Here is a 12404-nt window from a genome sequence, read left to right on the forward strand (position 1 = left end):
AATAATCTATCATTGTTTTGTTTTTGAGCGATGTTGTACTACATGTCATATTTATTTTGACGTGTTTATGATGTTAAGATGGGATGATGACGTGCAGTTTATTTGTACAATGATATGAACATGAGTGTAACGAAAATCTACAGTCTTGATCAGTTAATTTTTCTTTTGCGTGGCGATGTGTTGAGGTAACGAATTATTTACATCGTTTAACCGTGGTACGGTTTGTATGCTGGTGCTGCGTATTTAACGACCGGTACAACTGGTATTTTTGGAATAACTGGTACGACATGTGGTGGTGGTGGGGGTGCGTATTTCGGTACGACTGGAGTTCCTTCCTTGTGTACGACTGCGTTGAATCCGTTGTGGTCATCAGCGGTGTATTCGACAGTCCTCTTGGTACCATCGGGTTCGATGAGGCTGTAAAAATAGTGAATTTGTTAATAATAATAATAGTACTAAGTTAATAATAATATCAGGAGTAGAACAGATATTGTAAAGGAATGTACTCCTTTTTGTTTGCGTTTTACAATTACTATTGCGTTTTACGCAATAAAATTCTTTCGCGTATTTATGTGGACTCAGGAGACCAAAACGGCAAGTTATTGTGCGGAATAAACTCAAACAAAAATATTTTTTTTCATTTTGTCTTTCAACGTGCATGTAAACGAACAACGAAAGGGCTTATATATTATTTTGAAGAAGATAAAGAACAGAAAGGTGGGTTATGAGGAATTAAATATGAAGGTAGAAAATATAATTTAACAAAATTTGTAAATCCTAATTTCTTGGTAGTAAAACTGTAAAATAGTGAAAATGCACGGAAGATATCAAAAGCGTATTAAAACAATACAGGAGCTCTTTGATGCGGAAAAAGGTCTGCTTGTATTATACGTGAATTAAAAAATTGGATTGCCCAATAACAATATAGAATTAAAAAGCTTGAAATGAATCTGATTTAAAACGAAGAAAGAATCATTTAACATATTCTCACGAGAAAAGGATTATTTTTCTCATTCTCTAAAGTAGTGAAGTTTTGTTAAATATTACGAGAATCTTAAGGAAATGAATATTATATTATACAGAAAGTAGTAATAGTTAAATTAAAAGATTAGCATAAAAGAAAAAAGTGTGACTGACACTAATAAAGTGATTAATTAACTGAAAAAAATGTACTGGTTTAAAATTTGGTGCCACATGAACTGTTAATAAGAAATACGTTGTGAAAAATAATGTGAAATTATCCTTTTCAATATTTCAAAAATTAAAAGCTGTGATTCTGATATATAGTCATTCATCTGTGACCACAGATTCTGTGATTACAGAATTCTTTTTTTTATGTTTCTATAACAATTGCTGCAGTTACTTATTACGTATTAAATCGTATTTTTATTTAAAATAGAAATCTTTTTTTAAGGTTTGGGCATTAAGTTAAAGACTATCTACTATTAATTTATAGATATATTTTACTTATACTGTTGTAAAAACCCAATACAATCTTGTCTATATCAGTACTGTATTCATATCAAAAGGAACGTTGATGAATATCAAATGAAATTCAAGAAATTGAACCTATAAACCATAAAACAGTGTTAGAAAACGACTAACATTTTCTCAAATTTATATATATACATATATTTTTAATTCATGGCTTATGTCATTTTATGATAAAATGAAGAAGTAAAATTTTAAACTTTTGTTTGGGAATATAATGTTGAAATTTTGTTAATAATAACAAATTTTGAAGCCGGACCGGGGATTCGAACCCGAGACTTTCCGGATGAAAAATTAAGTGGTTATCATTCCGCTTTGGAGGTCGGTGATTTTCTTCAATAATTTTAATATGATAGTTTAAAAGGCTTTCTAATAATACATCAACTATTGTTTAAATCCATGATACCATTGATTAGGTGAACAAGGACTGGAATAATGAAGTGTACTACGACTCCTTTTAGATTAAGAATTAAACCTTTGCAAAACTTTACTAAACAATAAAAGTAGGTATGTACTGAAAATGTAAATTTATTATAAAGTTTTGCTGTATTGAAAACGTAATTATTATTAGTGTTGAAGGTGTAGTGAAGAGTGTTTTTCTGTATGGTATTATCAGTTTGTTTGTGAGATTTCAATAAAGACCTGTAAATCTGTTTTCTTGGAGTTAAGAAAATAATTTTTGAGTTTCTATCACACAATAATAAAAAATCGATAAAGAAATTTATTTTTCCTAAAATGAAAATATTAACTGATAAGATCTAATAAAATCAAAACTTTTAAAAAGTTATAATTTGTCCTTGTCATGCTACTTATAATAATTTTGAAAAAAAATTATTGGAAGAAAGTAAATCCAGTGTTCTGGCAGAAAGATCAACTTAAAAAATTCGTTGTATTAAAAGTTGTAATCGATAAAAGGAATCGTATTATTCGTGTAAAAAAAAGTAGCGTGTAAATGTTTTTGAACTGTTATAAAATGTACATACCTGTATACTCCTTGTACGGCATCACCATCTCGTGATTCGTGTTGGCTCTTGGTGTCTCCGGTGTGAGCATCAGCTACGCTATATTCAAATGTGTAATGGGGATGTGCGTCAGGGTAAACTGGTACCGGTACTGCCGGTTTTGCGTATTTAACTACCGGAGCTGGTGCGTGATACGCCGGTGCAGGGTATGCCGGTGCGGGGTATGCCGGTGCGTGATACGCCGGTGCAGGGTATGCCGGTGCGTGATATACTGGTGCTGGTAATAGACCGGCGTTAACCATAGCTAATGCTACTGTCAATAATGTTGCTAACTGTAAATCAAAATTAATTTTATGTATATAAATGTACGTTCATATCGAAAAATAATATTTTTTAGTTTTTTTCTCTAAATTAGAATCGAATTATAAATGTAAAATACACCATAGTATTTTTATTTAATTTATTATTGTTATGGTTTTATTTTTTAAATGCAACTCGATTGTAAAGAATTTTTATCGTAATAATTGATCTACAACTCTTCTATATTAAATTTAAACTGAATTCTGTAAGTAAAATACTGCTTTATATTTTAACCTGAAAATCAGCGTACACATGAGGGAGGCTGACTTTTATTGGCTGATCGGCTAAGATAAATTTAGATATAAATTTCTTTTCAAATAATATATAACGTTATCCTGCCGAACAAAGCACATAATTAATTTTAAAAAATATATATATATTTATTTAGCATCATATTTTCATTATTATCTTTATAATGAGTAGTTGCACTACAGTTGATGATTCAGTAATAAGTTGTGATAGTTGAATTGCATTAAAATGTAGTTGAACTACATTATGTGGCTATTTTTATTATTATTCCCATTAATTTTATAGTATAGGTTATGTCTTACATGTTCATGATGTACTTTACGCTTTACTTTTGATATAACTTGGAAAATAATAAAATTAGTTTTTTTATTCTTACCTCTACGTAGTTGGAATATTTCCTTTCAATTTTAATCGTTTTATTATTGTTATCATGAAATGTTATTTAATAATAAAAAAGATTTTTATTGCTTATTTTTTGTAGCGATTACTATTATTTAATTTTATAAAATGTATGATATTGTTAACAGTAATGTTTAATTTACAGTTTAAAAAAATCTGATGTGGACACCATATGACTTCCTTGTACGCCTATTAAATTACTTATACACATTTTTAAAAGTACATAAAATTTTATTCCATTAATTTCTTCTGATATTTTTTCATACATTTTTTTTTTATTTTTAGTATTAAATTATTATTTATTGTAAAACTTTTTTTTTACAATCGCAGGCTAATAATTATTAATTAATCAATATATTTAAATTTAAAAAAAAAGTTAAAAAAAGGAGATAAAGTCGGATTTGAACCGATTTGCCCCTTCCCCTTGTAAAATCCAAATATTTCATTAATTAAAATTTTACTTAGCTGTAACTATGGAACCAATGAAAAAACTACCATTTATGATATATCGTTGAAAAGCTCTCAATGAGGACTTATTACTGCAGTTATGAAAAAGTCCAAAATCAAAATGTTTTGGGTTTTGTGCTCAACTTGATGTTACAACAGTTCTAAATCCAAAATTTCAACATACTACGGCTTATCGTTTTTGAGTTATGCGAGATACATATGTACAGAGGACTAAACTAGTCCTCTATGTCCATTTTGACTAAACTAGTCAAAATGGATTCAGGGATGGTCAAAATAAATATTTACATTGAAATCTGAAAACCGAAATTTTTCGCGATCACAATACTTCCTTTATTTCGTACAAGGAAGTAAAAAGATCTACGGAACAAAGTTTGACGATTTAATTTTCCGGAGATTTTTATCAGATGATAACTATCAAATTACCTGAATAGGTACTGAATTGATACCAATTAATTCATTTCAACTTTTAAACGGTGTTTCATGAACCTCAGCTCGTTGAATTGAATTGAAAAAATTATTCTACCTCTATCATAGATTTTAATGTTTATTATTTTATGTAGAAATGAAGAACTAGTAAAATACTCTATTTCAAAGATTTTCTTGTAAGTGTAATTGTTTTCCTTTTAAAGAGGTGTAAATTTAATAGGAACTAATGTTAAAAGAAACATTCTTAAAAAAGGTAATTGTATACCCAAGTTGATTATATAACATTTGTTTCGGTTATGAAGTAATATTAATATTCTTAAAGCTTACTGCTTTTTAACTTAATGTGCTTAAATATAATTCACGGTTTTTTCTTGTACCGTTGTTTCTAAAGGGTTTCCAAAAAAAAATAATTTTGAATTGTTATGTATTTTTATCTACTTCAGGAAATAATTTAATCAAAAATTTTTTTTAGTTAATAATACAATTTAATTTTAAAAAGTAATTTTAAATGGTATTTAGACATTAATTTTATATATTTTAAAACATTGAAGTTATATTATGTGCATTAAAATTGATATCAGTTGATAGGGAAAAAACATACGTTTCGTTAGCAGTATATAAATATTTTGCACCAGATTATCTTTGTTTTGTAACTTTGAAAATTATGTGTCGATGTTTAAAATACGAAGATGTCAATTAATAAATAATAAAATTTTACGTTTATTATTTGGATTAATAATAAAACGATGCTACTGTATTACCTTTCGACTTTCTCGCCGAATGTTCTTAATTTTTAATTTTATTTTTGTTATTATTGCATCATATTTTCATTATTGAACCTTAGCTATATTACATATATTTATTATTTTTTACAAATTTACTTATTTTTATATTAAATTCACGACCACTTCCAAAAAAAAATTGGAAGAAGACAAATTTATAAAAACTAGTTGAAATAAAATGTGTTAAATAATCAAATTATATATTTTTTTTAATTTTCTACATATCTATGTAAACATTATCTATTAAACATTTTAATAAGCTGGTTACGATTTAATTAAATAAAATTGATTTGTTTAGATATCATAGTAAAATTTTTGTAGAATTGTAAGAAAGCCTAAAAATCACTTAAGAAGTGTATTTTGGTTTAAACATTTTTAAAATTAATATTTATAAAATTAGTCGCGAATTACCTGTAAGTAAGCCATGTTGTTGTTTGTTAAACTAATCTGTTAAGATAAGTCCTGATGTTTGTATCGAGCTGAACTCAGTTGTACTGTGTCACTATCCTTGCAAACACTTGCTTTTATATGCTTAACCGTATCAATTTTTTTAAATTTATATATGTATATTTTTAGTACTGCCTACAGTATAAATTCCGCGGTATTTGTTTTTTAATTTAATGTTTATTAGGTCGGTTGACAGTGAACGCGAGCCGCACAGGGGGTATTGGCTCCTTTCACCCCATATTTCGTGCCCGGTGGCCGCTCTACAATGTCTGCTTGTTACAACGACTGGTTCGACCATTAATTCAATGGGCAATAATTAACACGCTTATTGCTACATCATGATTTGGTTCTTATTGCTTCGGTTGTGTTAATGGAACTTAAATGACAGTTAATCGTAATCATAATAATACTAGAAGCATAAATTTCTTATATGGCCAGTAACAGAATGAATAAAATCTTTATTAACGAATACTCTACACATTTAGTTTTTTTAACTTTTCATTCATGTATTGTCTTTATAATTTTTTTAAATTCTTACAAATTTTTTCGGTTTTTAAATATATTTTAATTTTGATTTCTTTCTGGAACTGTATTTATTACTAATTAACTGTATGAGTTTTTTAATAGCCGGAAACGGTTACAAAAACGTCGTATTCATCTATATCCAAAACAACCCCTGGAATTTTTTATTTCGATCCCTGTAGTAAATTTTTCAATTATTTTTGTGACCGTTTTCAATTTCTATCAGAATGATTTCATCCAATGACATCCTCTCTAGATTTATTTATCATTTACGTGTATCATCTACATACATACTGTACAGCCTGGAAGATGTTAATTAATATTTAAATCGCCTTAGGTAGCCGATCAAAATTTTCTAAATTCAAGTATAAAAATTAATTTTTAACGTGGGTTAAATTCATGCCTCATCAGTAGGTATCTTTTGCGTGAAGGGCTAACTTAAAATTATTAAATTTAAAATTCTGTGAAACCATATCCAATTATAAATTTTTAATTTAGTAAAGGAAAATTAGTTCGTCGCTATATAAAATTGCGGCTTTATAATTTTCCAAAATATGCAAGTTTAGGAGTAAAATTTTTAAATTTATTTAAAAAAAAATTAAAACGAGTGCGTCGGTGCGTGGACACACGACGGAAGCGAAGTTTCTTACGCAGTATTATATGAATTATTATTAATGGTGCAAAATTATGTGTACGCAATATACAAAAATGATGGAATTTTTTATCAGTAAGAAATACGAACTAACAATGAAATTACAAGTATTTGGAATCACGAAAAATTTCGTGATTCAACGAAAAATTCAACAAAATTTTCAGATTTCAACGGAAATATCCATTTTGATTAGTTTCGGCGTGATGTTTGTATGTACATATGTATCTCGCATAACTCAAAAATGATTAGCCGTAGAATGTTGAAATTTTTGATTAAGGACTTTTATAACATCTAGTTGTGGATTTTTATTGCAATCAAAATTTTGGACCAAAAGTGTCCAAAAAGCCCAAAATCAAAACAATTTGTAATAAGCTCTCATTGAGGGCTTTTCAACGATATAATAGTACTTAATTTCATTTGTTCCAGAGTTATAGTCAAATAAAAGTTTAATTAATGAAATCATCGGTTCAAATTCGATTTCATCTCCTTTTTTTTCTAACTTTTTTTAATTTAAATATAATGGTTTATTAATTATTAACCTCTGATTGTAAAAAAAATTGCAATAAATAAAATAATTCAATAACAACAATAAAAAAAAAGATAAATTCAGGAATTATTAGTGAAATAAAATTTTATGTACTTTTCATTTTAATTCAAAAATTTTTACAAAAGTTAATAATTATTAATAAATCAGTAATATTTAAATAAAAAAAAGTTAAAAAGTTGTAATGAAGTCGGATTCGAACCGATGTGTCCATAGTCGACTTTTCAGTTACACCAAATAATTACTTGAGCGACGTGAAACAAAATTAATATATAAACTAACATAAAATGCTGACACGGACACCACAAAAAATATATGATGCAATGTGGTGTCCACCAGAATCCACTTGTGTAACTGTCCACTCTATTAAAGAATAGGAGGATTGTATCTTACTTTCAAATGAAATAAGTTTAAAAGAAGTGCAGCAAAAAATGTATATATTTAATTTAACATGCATGCAAGGCAGTTACGTGGTATCCGCTTAAGATTTTTTTAATTTTATTTAAATATATTGATTTTTTAATCATTAACCTATGATTGTTAAAATAATTACAATAAATATTAATTAAATTATAAAAAAAAAATGTAATAAAAAATATAAATATATAAAAAGTATATGTAATTTAATAGGCTTACAAGGAATCATGTGTAGTTCTCATCAGATTTTTTCATTTCAAATTGTCGTTAATTAACTGTATCATGTGAAAAGTCTTGAAAGTCAGTGCTATGTCGTATGCAATTAATTTTTTTCTGAGACGTGAATTTTCACGTGCCTTTACAATTTCTACATTCTTAACTTGCAGTATAGTGCTGTACGAATATATTCGCTTCGTTACTGCTTATAAATTTAAACACTTATTTTTCAGTACTCTATGAAAATTTGTTTTGTTATATATCCGTTATAGATTTCTGTCAAACTTTTATTGAAAATGTTCATAGTTTGAAGCAGTGGAGCATTGTGTCGCTTGAGTTTGTCAGCCGATAATAATCTGCCTGATTGTTCGCATTTGGTAAAAAAAAAATAATCCAAAAAAATTACAATGAAATTGTAAACCGTATGGTAAGAGCACATATTTCTTCCGCTCAAAAAACAAAACTTTCTTTAATATAAAGAAAAGTGTTTTTAACAACATGATACTGATATCAATAAAGATAAAAGGTAAAAAGATAAGGTAATTTCATTTATTCAACAACGTGTAATCATAAGAATTGTATTATTTCTGTAAATATGATATCTGTTACGTATAAATAAAATAGGGCCGGTAAGCCCTACATTTAACATGTATTTTTTTTTAAACAAAATTCTAGATAAATAACAGATTTTGAGAACAGAAATGTAGTAGTGTCTTACCTTTTTCGATATCACTATCATTTTGTCAAAAACAGTTTTATTTATATTACAAAAATTTTTGGTTTTTGAGCAGAAGAAAAGATATTTGCGAGACTTACCCGTATGGTTTACAATTTTTTTTGATATCACTGCGTTTTGTTAGAATATTCTTTTATTATTTTATTAATTACTGATTGTTATCTTTTGGATTTATTATTAAAATTTATTGCCTTCCTAGGACAAACAAATATACACTTTTTGAATTTCTCGGCCAATTTTTTGTTGTTGATATGACTATCAACTTGATCCCATATTTTTCATTTTTTAATAAAATTAGTATAATGACCTTCACGAATCGAAAATCCGTGATGTTTTATTGCACTTATTTGTAAGTGTAACTCTCGATTTTTGTCGTATCTGTGGACACGCTTTTTATATTGTTAAATGATTTTTTTTTATTTCTCCATCAATTAGTTCAAATAATTCTAATTGTAGAATGAATATAAATTTTACTAATTGAATTTATTTCTGTATTTTCTAACAAATTTTTTGTTACCACACTTTGCAACACTTTCCTACTGTTCGCGTTTTTTTGTGTTTTATTAGCAGCTATAATCTCTTGTAAACTAATATTTTTATTTTTTTTTAATGAAGTGATGGGAATTAAAAAAATTGTTTCATCTTCAATACTTTTATTTGCATAGAGCATTTACTATCAAAACAAGCTGTAGTATATTTTCTTTTAAATTTTATTATTTTAAGTACATTATCAAGTTTTTGTACGCTACCTAGTACTATCAAGTACTGCTACCTAGCGGCGCGATTCGTAAATCCACCTTTTTGAGGAAAAAGTCACATATTCGAGTCCCGCGGTTCATCAAATGGAAGAAAACAACTTAGTCTAACAAAATTCGAAGTATTCTTTGAAAGCATTCTTTATTAGAAATCTAAATGAACTGAAATATAATGTCTTCATGCTTATTTTGTAGTTTTTTCCCCATTTTCATTTCACTTTTAGGTTAGGTCATGTTTAGAACTGTAAACATAGTTCGTTGACTTCACCGTGACGTCCAGTTCTGCAGACCCTTACCGTTGAAGTTCTGACGAACTTCTTGATTGTCAAATACGTATTAACTACGGTAATTATTATTCAGCATTTCTTTGTAAACGTGTAAAAGATAAGATTGACAAAATTTTAAATTCTGTAATGCGCAAAAAAGCTAAAATTCACTTCAGAAATGATGGAAAAATACTTTTCTATTTAAATTTCAAAAATTTGGGGCTCAAATAAGAATTAATAACTACCGCAATAACTCTTAATTTTAGTCCACCTTTAAAAATTCGAATATGGAAGTAGAATTGAAAATAATTCTTTTTCACTTTTTAGTAGAATTGTTTAGGTTGCTGTTATTTTTATTTAACAAATTCATTTATTTTAATCTTTTATGATTTGTGGAATTGATGGTATTCTCCACTTATTTTTGTTCTAAACTATTTTTTGTTTACCTTCATACTACATCTTACGTCCTAAGTTATCTGTTTTGTAAATTCCTCTTTGTCTTCTTGAGTTTTTAACCTACACATTTCCCTATCGACCAAACCTAGGTGACTTAAAAGTCCAATAAACCTATTTTGTGTTTTTACAAAAATTTTTCCACAATCTCTTTCCTTTACTGTTATCTTTAAGATCTCTTCATGGATCAACCAGCCGAATGTATAACATTACTGTATAACTAACACTACATTTCAGAAGTCTCTATTCATTTAGTGTCCGGTTTTATCTTTGTTTGTTTTCTGTTTCTATCGATGTCTATGAAACGCTACACCTCTTCCCAGAATTTTTTTTTTACAGAATGCTCTATTATACCATTCTGCTTTTGATGTCCTAGTTATTTCGTTTATCCTTTTTCATTTTACTTTCTAAATAATTCTGCAATTCTGGACTGTTTTAATCCTTTATATCATTATATAATTTCTTATTGCCTTCATATCTGTCGTACATCGTTATCTTTGTTCACTCTTATTTATTTTCAAACTAAATTTACCCATTAAATTTATGCAGTATTTTTTTGGGGAAGAAGTCGATGTTAATCTTTCTGTTCGCGTAAGAAAATTTATTGCGTAATTTTTACTCATTTTTTCTTTCTCCCGAAAAATGAATATCATCAGAAAATCTTTATTTTTTTTCTCCTTTAATAATTATTTCACGCTCATATGTGTCTCTCAGACCCGTTTTTGTTTCTTCTGTGTAGAATTTGAAAAGCATTGGGAGTAGACAATCCCTTGTACTATTTTCGAAATCTAACCTTTGTATTACCTTTTTAAATTTGTGTTATTGTCGCTGACACGTGATTATTGTGTTTATTGTTTATAATCTTTTATAAACGAATAGTTAAAGTTTTTATTATATGCTGTATTAAAAATGATTTTCCGTGCTCTATGAAGAGCAGTAGTTTTATTTTTTTTTTAAATCTGCCTTCTAAGGGTGTTAGAAGGATGTCACAGTAGTCTCACTTTCTGAAACCGTATTGGTTTTATCTACTATACCTTGAAAAATATAGGTAGATTTACAGAACATGCTTCCTTAATGAGAAAATCTATTTGCAAAAAAAAAACGATTACGAAATAAAATTCCGCTTTTGAAGAATAAGTAAAAATAAAGGATAAATAAAATGTAAAGAACTGCAATCGAACATGAAGAAGGCTATATTAAATTCTGAAAAAGGGATTGGTTTTTACCTAATATTTTTCCATTTATTTTCTTGAATTTTCCCTCTAAAATACTTTGAGGATTCCGTGTAATAATCCAGTAATGAATGATCGGTAAACAAATGGGATTTCTTCAAAATGTCTTTATAAAATGTAATTTTTCGATTAATCAATTTTCCCCTAAATTATTTGACAAATCTCAGCAGAATCACTGTAAGAGCTAGATTAAAAAAAAAAAAAAAAATACAATAAAGGCCGGACCAATTGAGAATCCACCCAATTTTTTTTTAATGTTTGTTAAAAAAAAAGTATATTCCACCTTTTATTATTTTAATTTTTTTGAATCAAATTGAAAAAAAGTTTAAGTAAAAAATAATAAGTTATTATTTTTCAGCTCTTATTTTAGATTAAATGAACAATAATTTATAACTATATAAAATTACTACAGTTCGTTTACATTTTTGTACATGCGTTGAAAATGTGTTTACATATAAAATAGTAGTAAATTGTGTAAGAAATTTAAAACATGAATATTAAGAAAAAAAATTACGTTAGATATCGTACACGATATATCATATCCAATATTGTTATAAATTCAGATGTATTGTTACAGTAATTGTATTTATGGGTGTATTGTCACGTGTTGCATTACACTGAATGTGTTAACGTGTAAATCTCTTATTATCAGCCTGTAAACGCTGTGTAAGTTATAAAACTATCAATGTTTTTATGTATGTTATTTTAAAAGCATGCCAAAACCTGTTTTATGGAAATAACTTAGTCTATTATAATAGTCTGGATTGTTATAATAGTCTGGATTTATATACATCTATATATATATCAATTTTTCAGTATTTACTTTTTAGAAGTTATATCTAATCGATACATTATTTTTAAGTTACTACAATTAAATTTTGTAATAATTAAAATATACATTTAATTTGCATAATATTTAAAGTTATTTAAACTTCCTGTATAATTAATGTTTTATTTCGTGTGATTTATTAGAGCTGAGAATCCTGTGTAACCGTTGCTTTTTTATTGAGCCAAGAGAGAGGTGCTT

At 27.3% G+C, this 12404-nt stretch overlaps 1 protein-coding gene across 1 annotated transcript in view; it reads right to left on the reverse strand.

Annotated features, from left to right (window-relative positions):
- Positions 1 to 206: 206 nt before the first annotated feature.
- LOC142328337 (uncharacterized) overlaps positions 207 to 12404 on the reverse strand; it is a 44972-nt gene continuing 32774 nt past the window's right edge. The window contains exons 3-4 of the mRNA XM_075372042.1: positions 2475 to 2785; positions 207 to 417 (exon numbers count right to left, since the gene is read on the reverse strand). Coding sequence (XP_075228157.1) covers positions 207 to 417; positions 2475 to 2785 — 522 coding nt within the window. The remainder of the gene's footprint in view (positions 418 to 2474; positions 2786 to 12404) is intronic.

The sequence above is a fragment of the Lycorma delicatula genome, chromosome 7, assembly GCF_047948215.1.
Source record: "Lycorma delicatula isolate Av1 chromosome 7, ASM4794821v1, whole genome shotgun sequence".
NCBI classification, from domain to species: domain Eukaryota; kingdom Metazoa; phylum Arthropoda; class Insecta; order Hemiptera; family Fulgoridae; genus Lycorma; species Lycorma delicatula.